Source organism: Stegodyphus dumicola, chromosome 3 (genome assembly GCF_044657685.1).
Source record: "Stegodyphus dumicola isolate Sdum_Otavi_A_Nest chromosome 3, ASM4465768v1".
NCBI classification, from domain to species: domain Eukaryota; kingdom Metazoa; phylum Arthropoda; class Arachnida; order Araneae; family Eresidae; genus Stegodyphus; species Stegodyphus dumicola.
In genome coordinates, this window is record NC_140770.1 from 60481484 (window position 1) to 60494073 (window position 12590).

General features: G+C 30.6%; 2 protein-coding genes across 4 annotated transcripts in view; one reads left to right on the top strand and one right to left on the bottom strand.

Moving 5' to 3' along the window:
- Positions 1 to 8272, bottom strand: part of LOC118185799 (proteasome assembly chaperone 2) — a 31740-nt gene extending 23468 nt beyond the window's left edge. The window contains exons 1-2 of one of the 3 annotated variants that reach the window (XM_035355708.2): positions 8136 to 8272; positions 7971 to 8051 (exon numbers count right to left, since the gene is read on the bottom strand). In XM_035355708.2, the coding sequence (XP_035211599.1) occupies positions 7971 to 8033 (63 nt within the window). In that variant the 5' untranslated portion in view covers positions 8034 to 8051; positions 8136 to 8272. Of the gene's footprint in view, positions 1 to 7970 lie in introns of all 3 variants that reach the window. The other 2 variants (XM_085812941.1, XM_035355707.2) reach the window with 2 other exon arrangements.
- Positions 8273 to 8586: 314 nt separating this feature from the next.
- The window catches only part of LOC118185800 (F-BAR domain only protein 2), a 115795-nt gene continuing 111791 nt past the window's right edge, over positions 8587 to 12590 (top strand). Inside the window, exon 1 of the mRNA XM_035355709.2 lies at positions 8587 to 8827. Within this exon, the coding sequence (XP_035211600.1) occupies positions 8798 to 8827 (30 nt within the window). The 5' untranslated portion in view covers positions 8587 to 8797. The remainder of the gene's footprint in view (positions 8828 to 12590) is intronic.

Genomic DNA, 12590 nt, shown 5'->3' on the forward strand with positions numbered 1-12590 from the left:
AAACTTTCTCATTTTTCTTAATTTTTTTTTAATTAAAAAAGGTAACACTTAGAAACATATATATATGTCAGTTGATTACTGGGTTGATAATTTGCAATAACAGTATCCTCATCTTGTGAAATTAAGTAACAAAAGAACACTATTACTTGGCTAACATAGATATATTCATTGCATACATATAAACAACCATATCTAAGTAGTTCCATAAAAATTGATAGGATTTTTTTTTCACACTGGCAGGAATGCAAAAATGAAAGTATAGACAACTTTCAGAACACAATTAAATCATGTTAAAAGTTACTTATAAGGTGCAGGTTGGTGACTTTTTTTAGAAAGATCACTTATCTATCGATATTTATCAAGTCAATAATTATCATCAACATAACAAAAGAAAAAACAGCTGATCTTTAGAATATGGTAACTGGTAGTTTGGCGACATTTTGGAGGCGATAAAGGTTACTACCTGGGACTTTAGTAATAATGTGAGCAGTACTCAGTTCTGATTACGCATTATTTTGTGTGAGGGAAATGAGAGATCATGGGATATGTCATGTGATATTAATGGATGAATTACGGTTCTTTAATCGGAAAAGGGGGGAAATCGGGAAAAAATCTGGAAATTTTGTATTTGGCTTGTGTTGTAATGGAATGTTGTGTGAAACAGTGTTCGTTAATTTTTGGATCCCATGGCCCTAACTAAAGTGAATTCGAAATGGGTATTTAGTGGGATTGAAAGGGGTAGTAATAAGTGTTTCTTTAAGGTTGTGCGAGATAGAAGTAAAGATGTTTTATTAAGTTATTTATTTTACCTGGTACCTTGCTGTGAACTATAAGTATGATTTTAAAGATCCTGAAACAGAAATAAGAAAAGTTTATCGGACACGTAATCAAGATTCTGAAGAAGATTAGGTAAGTTAGTATTTTTAATTATTTGAGGATATTATTTTTATGCATTGTTCTAAATGTAAGGTGGAAGTAAAGTAATTTGGTATTATTGGGAAAATTGTTATTAGGAATGATTTAATTTAAAGTAATTAGGATTGTAAGCTAATTTTTATTAATTTAATGTATGTGCTTATTTATATTTTAAGTAGTGTTTTTGAATTTAATTATATTTTAATTAAATGATAGTTATTTTGTGAATTTTATGTTTGTAGGAATTTGGTATACGTTTTAGTTGAAGTAAACGTGCATGGAAATAATTTAAATATTTGACACTAAGTATTTGTAATGTTTGCGGTATGAATTCGTTGGTGACGTTTATAATATAATAGATAATTTAGAGGTAAAAGTTTTTGGATATTTTATTTATTTTATACGTGGAAATGTTCATATTTGGAAAGGGTGTATATACTTTTTCGTTATTAGGTAATTTCATATATGTTCTTTTTAACGGGTTTAAAGATTCAGAAAATTGTCATGCATTTTCGTGAAATTTTTCTAATTTATAAGAAAAAAGAAGTGTACATGGATATGGTGAAGAGTGTGCGCAATGCCATTTTTGTGCAATTCTGGGATTTTTTTTTCAAGTAAAAATAAGTCGACGTGTACATGGTTTAGTGATATTTTAATTAAATGATAGTTATTTTGTGAATTTTATGTTTGTAGGAATTTGGTATACGTTTTAGTTGAAGTAAACGTGCATGGAAATAATTTAAATATTTGACACTAAGTATTTGTAATGCTTGCGGTATGAATTCGTTGGTGACGTTTATAATATAATAGATGATTTAGAGGTAAAAGTTTTTGGATATTTTATTTATTTTATACGTGGAAATGTTCATATTTGGAAAGGGTGTATATACTTTTTCGTTATTAGGTAATTTCATATATGTTCTTTTTAACGGGTTTAAAGATTCAGAAAATTGTCATGCATTTTCGTGAAATTTTTCTAATTTATAAGAAAAAAGAAGTGTACATGGATATGGTGAAGAGTGTGCGCAATGCCATTTTTGTGCAATTCTGGGATTTTTTTTTCAAGTAAAAATAAGTCGACGTGTACATGGTTTAGTGATATTTTAATTAAATGATAGTTATTTTGTGAATTTTATGTTTGTAGGAATTTGGTATACGTTTTAGTTGAAGTAAACGTGCATGGAAATAATTTAAATATTTGACACTAAGTATTTGTAATGCTTGCGGTATGAATTCGTTGGTGACGTTTATAATATAATAGATGATTTAGAGGTAAAAGTTTTTGGATATTTTATTTATTTTATATGTGGAAATGTTCATATTTGGAAAGGGTATATACTTTTTCGTGATCAGGTAATTTCATATATGTTCTTTTTACCGGGTTTAAAGATTCAGAAAATTGTCATGTATTTTCGTGAAATTTTTCTAATTTATGAGAAAAAAGCAGTGTACATGGATATAGTGAAGAGTGTGCGCAATGCCATTTTTGTGTAATTCTGGGATGTTTTTTTAAGTAAAAATAAGTCGACGTGTACATGGTTTATGTGTATGTGTTATTTTGAAAAACGCGTAAGGAGTATGGTATTGTGCACTTTTTCCCAATTTTGCAGTGAATATTTGTCATGATTAAGCAGTTTTGTTAGATAAAATTTCTAGCATAAGTGTAATACGGCTAGTAGATTGTTGGAAGAAGTGTTCAGTAGATAAAAAAAAAAAAAAAAAGAAACATGTCTTTACTTTGTGAAGACAAAATGGCGGCGGGAAAAAAGAATAGAGGGTTGCTGTAGGAGAGTTGGTCGCCAAATTTTCACCAAAAAATCGCCAAGTTACCATAATGTAAAGATCAACCGAAAAAACACTTTAGCAATTTAAAACAAATTTTAATTATTAAATAAGGATTACATGATACATAAAAAAATAAAACATTATGTTTTTTGAGAAACTCTTCTATAATTTCTTTGCATAGTCGTTCTTTCCCATGCCAATTTGTTTCACTAAAAAAAGACGTAGTTACAAATTTTGCTCTCAGCTACTTTACACAATGTTGCCAAACAGTGCAATTTATTGCCAATAATGTAAAGCATAATGTCACATAAGAACTTGGCTTTAGTTTTATGTAATGCTAATCTAGGTTTCCTAAGAAAGTTAATTTTCTCTTCATTTAAAAAAAAAAAAAAAAAAAATTAAAATTCAGGAATCTGACTTCTACAGAACAGCAAGCAGTAGAGATTTTCAAAACATTAAAAGACCACGATGTTCATCAGAATGATGCAATAAAGAATGAAAGAGCAACATGACAGTACTTAAATTTGTACATGAAAAAATTTATGTAGCATCGAGTTCAAATAAAAGGCGACAGTTTTGTTGTTATTTTAAATTCTGTTAGGGACTTTTGACTACCTTTTGTAGTCGGATAATTTCAAAATTAGAATTAACTTAAATTTTAATATGCTATAATTGTAACGGGTAGAGTAGACTTTAAGATACCCCTTGTATCATGGTGAAGTTGTTGTTTGATTTATCGCTAAGTTGTTGTTTCTTTTATGGTAGCCTGAGTAGTTGAATGTTATGGAAACCCTATTGTGATGCAATCGGGTGCATGATTCTGGGAAATTTTGAATCATGGGATGTTTTGTAAGTGTTTTGTGGTGTGTGTTGGTTTGATTCTTTAGACGGTAGAATGGCCGAATGTAGTAAGATTAATTTGAAGTACCGTAATTTCCGGAAGAAACGCCGCGGCGTTTACGTGTTTAAAACTTAAATTTTCAGTGGATGCGGCGTTTAGGTGCACTAAAAATAAAATATTTCCTATGATGGTCATTGTACATAGTTTGGATGGCCTTGTCATTGTGCATAGACTGTTCCCACACAAAAGACCACTCAGTTGCTTTTTGCGAACGTTATTTTGTTTACATTCTTTCCCTTGAATGGACCTACATGCCTTATTCACCCTAAACGAGATCTCAGAACAATAACATTCTTCTCCCTTTCAAATCAACATTCTCATCAGTTTGAATAGTCTCTCTCCTCTGCCATTCGATGAATCTTCCAGGACCCATCCTCTCCCCACCCCTGCCTTTTCTGCAATTTTTTTCAAAGGCGGACACGACTCCATCTGCCTCGCAATAACGAACTCTGACGTATTTCCCCTTCAGCATGAATGGATTTTTCTTGGCATTCTGCCAAATACAGATCCCATCAGTTTGAGTACAAGTACTTGTTGGATAGTTTTTAAGTAAGAAAGGAGCGGAAAATTTTTGAAAATGTCTCTAAACGGCACAGAAGCTGTACATTTCTTACCTTTAATTTATTTTTGAGTTATGGTTTTATTTCATGCATTTTCTTAACTGGTATGTCATATATCAGGACTTAGGTTGAGTTTTTGCATCTATACGGCCCACGACGATGTCATGCGCAATTTAATCTATTGTGGCGTTTACGCTGATGCGGCCTTTCTGTGTAATTTGAATTTTTTTCCCGCCATTTTTCTTGAGTGCAGCGTTTACGCTGATGCGGCTTTTCTTCCGGAAATTACGGTATCTGTACGATTTGGAGTGAAAGGAGGAAAGAGCTTTAATTGACTGGTGTGTAAATGAAGGTTTACTTAGTAGCAATTATAAGTGTCCTGTATGTAGGAAGGATATGCGTCTAGTCGAACATAAAAACCGTTTAGATGGATTTGAATGGGTTTGTAGGAAGAAAGGTTCAGATGGTCACTATGTGAAGCGTTCGATCAGAAAGAGTACCTGGTTTGAAAAAAGTCATTTGAGAATGATTGATATTTTGATTTTTACATGGCTCTGGGTGTATGAAGCGAACTAAAAAATCATGGTAAGTGAATATTTGCTTTTGGTAGTGCTTAAATGTATAACATGTTTTTCTTTTTTTTATGTTATTTTATTGTTTGGTTTAAAATGTATTTTGTAGATACTGCAGAATTTGGTGCTCCTTTGACTTTTTAAGTGAAAATATATCAATGTGTACATGGACAAAGTAAAGGAAGTGCACAATGCAAATTTGTGCAATTCTGGGATTTTTTTAAAGTGAAAATAGGTTGACGTGTACATGGATAAAGTCAAAGGAGTGCGCAATGCCATTTTTGTGCAATTTGGGGATTTTTTTTAAAGTGAAAATAGGTTGACATGTCACAATAGGGTTTCCATAACATTCAACTACTGAGGCTACCATAAATGAAACAACAACTTGGCGATAAATCAAACAACAACTTTGCCATAAACGAGTAGAGTAGACATAATACAAGGGGTCCCTTGTATTATGTCTACTCTATCCGATTCACTGTTTAAAAAGAAGAAAAAATACAAACAGTAATCAAAAACAAAGAACATGTCACTGAACCAGAAATATTCCACAATTTTACCAATTCGAGTTATTTCTATTATTAAACTTTCTATTTCTATGTAGATCTGCATGTATGTGTTTATGTATTTATGCGTTATACTTCTCACACTGCAGAAAAACTGTGGCAACGAGAGCCATCAAATTTTCAATACATGTAGTTCTTCATCCAAATTTTGAATTTTTAAAAATCTAGGTTGATCTTTACAATATGGTAACTGGTAGTTTGGCGACACTTTGGAGGCGATAAAGGTTACTACCTGGGACTTTGGTAATAATGTGAGCAGTACTCAGTTCCGATTACGCATTATTTTGTGTGGGGGAAATGAGAGATCATGGGATATGTCATGTGATATTAATGGACGAATTACGGTTCTTTAATCGGAAAAGGGGGGAAATTGGACAAGTATCTGTGGATGTATATTATTTTGTATTAAGCTTCATTGTGTGTTGTGTGAAGTAGGGTTGAATAATTTTGGGATTGTATGGCGCTGTCTAAAGTGAATTGTAGATGTGATAAAGAGAATTTTTTTTTTATCAAATTCAATCAAATTCGGAAAAAAAAATCATTCAGTAATTTTATTGAATCCATAATAAAAGTGTATCCACCATGTAAGGAAGATTCGGAAGAAGATTAGGTTAGTTAGACTTTGTTAAGAATGTGAGTAGTATTCAGTTCTGATTACCCATTATTTTGTGTGAGGGAAAGGAGAGATCATGGGATATGTCATGTGATATTAATGGTTGAATTACTGTTCTTTAATCGGGAAAAAATCTGGTAATTTTGTATTTGGCTTTATTCTGTGTTGTGTGAAATAGTGTTTGTGAATTTTTGGATCCCATGGCCGTAAATAAAGTGAATTCGAAATGGGTATTTAGTGGTATTGAAAAGGATAGTAATAAATGTTTTTTAAGGTTGTGCGAGAGAGAAATAAAGAGGTTTTATTATGTTATTTATTTTACCTGGTATCTTGCTTTGAAAGATAAGTATGATTTTAAAGATTCTGAAACAGAAGGAAGAAAAGTGTATCCGCCACGTAATCAAGATTCTGAAGAAGATTAGGTAAGTTAGTATTTTTAATTATTTGAGGATATTATTTTTATGCATTGTTGTAAATGTAAGGTGGAAAGGAATTTGGTATTATTGGGAAAATTGTTATTAGCAATGATTTAGTTTAAAGTAATTAGGATTGTAAGGTAATTTTTATTAATTTAATGTATGTGCTCATTTATATTTTAAGTAGTGTTTTTGAATTTAATTATATTTTAATGAAATGATAGTTATTTTGTGAATTTTATGTTTGTAGGAATTTGGTATACGTTTAAGTTGAAATAAACGTGCATGGAAATAATTTAAATATTTAATATTAAGTATTTGTAATGCTTGGGGTATGAATTCGTTGGTGACGTGTATAATGTAATAGATGATTTAGAGGTAAAAGTTTTTGGATATTCTATTTATTTTATATGTGGAAATGTTGATATTTCTAAAGGGTAAATACTTTTTCGCGATCATGTAATTTCATATATGTTCTTTTTACCGGGTTTAAAGATTGAGAAAATTGTCATGTATTTTCGTGAAATTTTTTTAATTTATGAGAAAAAAGCAGTGTACATGGATATAGTGAAGAGTGTGCGCAATGCCATTTTTGTGCAATTCTGGGATGTTTTTTTAAGTAAAAATAAGTCGGCGTGTACATGTATGTGTATGTGTTATTTTGAAAAATGCGTAAGGAGGATGGTATTGTGCAGTTTTTCCTAATTTTGCAGTGAATATTTGTCATGATTAAGCAGTTTTGTTTGATAAAATTTCTAGCATAAGTGTAATTCGGCTAGTAGATTGTTGGAAGAAGTGTTCAGGAGATAAAAAGAAAAGAAACATGTCTTTACTTCGTGAAGACAAAATGGCGGCGGGGAAAAAAAATAGAGGGTTGCTGTAGGAGAGTTGGTCGCCAAATTTTCGCCAAGTTACCATAATGTAAAGATCAACCAAAATCTATTTTATATATTTTGCAAATTTAATAAAATTTCAATTAACAAATTTAATGATTTAAAAGCAATGTGTTTCCACTCAGCAGCGTGCACGACATTTATGTTTTAAATTTAATCAGAAAACTCAGTGATTTAACAGAAATTTGTTGCCACTACTTAAAATATTTTTATCTTCTATGCCCCAATGTGTTACCCTTCTGCAAAGCTTGAGATATTGAATTTTTCATTAAAATTTAAACTGTAATTAATGGAGAATATTTTGTTTCAAAGGAGGACCTAAAATTTTATCTGAAAATGGAGAGTAGTTCCTCCAGCAAGACACCAGCTACTTCTTTCAATGTTTCTTCAATACTATTGTTTATAATTTTAAATAATAAAATTACCTTAAATTAGATTAAAATTTTATGAATTAAGGAAATTTTTACCAAAGCTGATAATAATAAATTTTATTACTATAGTATTTGTTGAAGCAAATACTACAGAGAAAAATTTTTTGCGATGGAACAGGAAAATACAAGATTTCTGAAGAATTCGGCAATCACGTATAAAATTTACTTAAGGATTTCCTAACTTTATCTCCTTCATACGCCAACAAATTTATACTACGCCGAATTTGCTTTTAACAATTCGTATATTTTCAGCGTAATGAAAATTACGTAGTACTTAAAATTAGAATCAATAATATAGTATATTATTATCACACTCACCAAAATTAAAGAATAATCGTCGAAACAATGTGGTTCATTACGATCCCAATAAATGAATTCCATGTGGTACTACAGCAGTTCCTATGCAAAGGTAAAATTTTAATAGGAAAGAAGAGAATTCCAAATTCTACTACTAAAATTACAAATTTTCAAAACTCCACATACATCCCGCTGTTTATAATTTTCCGACAGACATACCAAAGAATCTATAGTGAGATATCCCCTAGAGATTCTTTGGACATACAGACGTCTTGTTTTGCACCCGCTAAGTCTTTCTGTCCCGATGGGCTGCCTGGGCCCTGTCTCTATTAAAACATTACAGTTACAGTTTTGAAATAGCAAACGCCTTAACTTGCATTATTTTAGTAGCTGCAAAATCATTACAAGAGTATAAAAATATTACTAAAATTTTAAAATACAGAATATAGATAAATTATGTAATTTATAGCAAAAAATATTAATTTAAAAACGTCTATGGTATATTATTTTTGTAGCGTCGAAAAAATGAAAGGCGCAATTTGATTTATAATCCGGAAAATGTTAAAAAAGATAAGAAAATATGGATGAAAGCTGAAAATAATATACGTAAAAATTACTTTAAACGTGGTCTATAATTTACTTCAGATGAATATGCTGGCCATTTTGCTCTTCCGGTATTAAATTAAAACTGACCATTTAGTAGGCGTTACGTAATGTATGGTTGTTCCGTGGACAGCCTGATTGAATGTTAAGTGTAAAGTGGTCTTATCGTTAATTTTTATTATTGTTTTTCGACATGGTATAATTTGAACGTATTTGTTGCAGCACAAAGCACTGATGTTTACAAAATGCCAGTGGATTTTCGGGATTGCTTTTGGGTAAGGGGAAAATACATAGAATTTTAAACATTTATTATTTATGTGGGATGAGCTGTACTGAATTTTGTTTGTTGTGTCAGCTGCATTTAAAACCATGATTTGGATCTTTTATTCTACAAAACGAAGATCGCTATTATGTTCATTCTTTTTATATTTTATGCGTATAAAATATGTTTTATAAGAATGAAAGTGTGATGAAATATTAACAATTAATTCATTTAACGAATAAAATTACGCGCCTGATTTCGGTGGAGCATAAACCACCCCCAAATTTTGTCTGGATCTGAATTAAATAAGTAGTAGTATTTGTATTAACATTTCTTTTTCCTTGAATTTATGCAACGTAATGGATCTTTAGATATTCTTTTCTTCCTTCCTTCCTTTGTAAATCCTGTAAAGTAGAAAATTTTAAAAGGATCTGAGATCTTGCGATCTATAGTAATTCAAACATATTTATTAGTGCTAAGATTCGATGTCTTACGGATTCATGCACTTCTCATATTTTTGCTTTGCAGTTTATGATTTATATAAGATACATTTTATATGAAATTATTTTAAGCGAAGGAAAAATGTCAGAAATTTCGTGGTAAGTTTGCTTAATATGCCTAATGTGCTCAATTTTAATATGTAGTATAATATTTTGAGCTGATGATTAATTTTTTATTTATTCTAAATGTCATATATAGTACACATTTATTTATAATGTATAAATGAGAAACTAATTGTAGATAATGATTGTAGAACATCTTTGTGTTTTTGACATATAAAATAGTTCTTTCTGTTGGAAGTCAATACATTCATTAGATAAACATTTTAAAATTTGCGATTTTTTTATAGTGTTTGTTGCTTATGATACTTATCTTAAACAATCTGTTAATGAATTATGTGATTTAATAAATTAAACAATACAATTTTCCTGATATGTTAAAGTTTTACTTTATATATATTAAAATATTTAAACAGTATTAAATGCAGACTACATATTAAAAAATTTTAAAAGTGATATATTTTTGAAATTATCTGCTCTTTTCATCTAATATATTTTACAAACCAGATATGTGGGATAAATTATTTTGGATTTTAGCTAACAGAAGCTTTCATTTTCAATGTAGAGCTTAAAAATAGTTGATTTATGTTTATTTAGGTATACAGTGCAGTTATTATTAATAATATCCATAGAAATTGGATTGTATTAGCAGTATCAAAAATTTTTTTAGTGTGTTGGATAGCATAGTGTATTTTGCATTATTCATAATTCTCATCCGCAGAGAACCCGGTAAATGTAAACATCGCCAACTTTGGCGATAATAGTGCAAACCTGGTAACCCAGCGGATTTATACTATTTGCTTGTTCGAAGTTAGCAACCATTCCTCTTGGGTTAATTTTGTTGAATTATCACTGTCATTGTTCGCATGTGTAGATTTATATTATTCTTCTCTTATTTATTATTATTTTTACTGAATTTTTTAACAAAGAATAGATAGAAATATTTTCGTAGATAGATGCCGGTTCTCGGTTCGGGATGAAAGGAAGAAAATACGGCGGGAGGGGTGAATGCTAATTTGTAATACGGCTGTTCACGTAGTGTTCTTAATTATTAACAGCTCTAAGAACCATGAGGTTTCCAACCTCTAAAATAATTTGTTTTCGTAGGCCGCAAAAATATGCATGTGCATTTTAAATAATTAAGTAATGCTTTTATTTTTATTATTGGTTATTGTCATCTAAAATTATGAGAATAAATCAGTTTTTATGGCGTAAAATTTTAACAAGATAATATATTATTAATGCTTTTCTAACAATAACCTTTCAGATGATGGCAGGTGTGACATAAATAGATGATTAAATTGAAATAAAAAAATATTGATTATCTAAGATGACTGAATAGTTTGATGCTTCACCATGGTCATCAAAATTAGCAAACCGCTGCTGGTGTAAGGAATATATTGTTTTCTGTTTTAACTGGAATTTTTTTGTATATCACGTTTAACCAGTTAATTTCAGTAGATTAATACTAATTTATATTTTTTAAATGAATTTTTAATTTCGTTATAAATACTGGGTACTTTTCCGTTTTGCCGGCGCAAACGATAAAGTCGCCAATAATGGTTTCACTGATGCCAGACGGAATGTCTTCGCTGGTAACCTTTTACGTCTCAGTTTCAAAACAAGTTGAAGCCATTTCTTATCAGATTGTTTCTTTCAATACTGACATACAATAATATAGAATTTTTACACGATATTTAAATTTCATGCCCTAAGACAATTCACGGTAATTAAGTCAATTAGAACGCAATTACACCGCTCATCCGAAGGCGAAATCAAGTGTTAAATTCATCAATTCTAATGAGAATGCACTAGCGAAGTAAAGCACTGCGGTTTTACATAATTTCTGAGTAAGCTATTCGTACGAATTGAAATAATTCTTGCATTTAAACTTGTATTCCAAATTAAGGTTTAACTTGAAATTAATATAGATAATTACTGAGAGAATTAGATTTTAGTAGCGTAGTTTACGTGAAATTCTTAGAATTAACATTTTTTATGTGTATACTGTATGTTGTCGCCAACAAAGTCTGCTTGGCGAGATTTGCGCCGGCGAAACGGAAAAGTACGAAATGCTGATATAGTGTCTTATTCTTAATAAATTCTTTTTTGAGCTAACTTGAATTTAATACAAATTCATTTTCGTATATCACGTTTAACCGGTTAGTTTTACATCTAAATGCTTATTATCTCTGAATTTTTACTACCATATGCTTAATATATTGTTTCGTCTGCTAACTTGAATTTACATGCGCTAAAAATCACGTTTACGACTCGGCTCATCGTCGATGATTCTTTGGATGAACCCCGAGCTTGGCGAGTAAAAATGCAACGGCGTCAATGGGTTCTTTCCCGAAGCGCCAACGGGGTCTCTGCGGATGAAAACCCATAGCTGCTAACTCAGTTGGTTTAACTGGGAGACTCACAGTTTTCATCATACTTCCCGGTCTCCTGATACATTGCTAAGTTTTGTAGATTTTTTAAATCTTTACTAAGGAAAATCACTAAGAAAAATATTTCCCAGTGAAAAAAATGAAGATCGCTATTATGTTAATTCTTTTTGTATTTTATGCTTGTAAAATATGTTATACAGTCAAAAGTCTTTAATCCGGACTCGTAGGGACTTCGGTGATTCCGGATTATCAATATTTCCGGATTATAGATCATCAGTTTAAATCTGGTAAGATGGCATGCAGAAATTATAAAATTAAAAATATGAAACCGTAATTTATAAAATAATGAGCAATTATGATCTAAAGGGTATCAAAATTTGCAAAAAAAAGCTTAATATTTATTTGTTTACTTTATTAAACATTTCTTTTAACGCGCGCATGTGTAAAGCATACATTATGCATAGACGAAATTAGAAAATTGCAACCGGAAAACTATTTGATTTGTATTCATGATATTTATAATGACAAGGAATTTGATTTAAATCATATCAAAGACGGAGTACATCGAGATGAAATACTACATTTAATAAGGAATTATAAGCCGAATAAAATAAAAACATTTGCCCTGAAGATAACCATAGTGCTGACAGATAAACTTCCAGTTCATTGTGCGCTGCGACGTTCCCCCTCTCCCCCCGCGCAGAGCAGCATGAAATTGATAAACAGATTTCGGAACGGTTAGATAAACAAAGGATGTGCCTTTATCCATTTTTTGGAGTAATTCTACTTTTTCTTTGATGGACATCGAAATATACTTTCATTT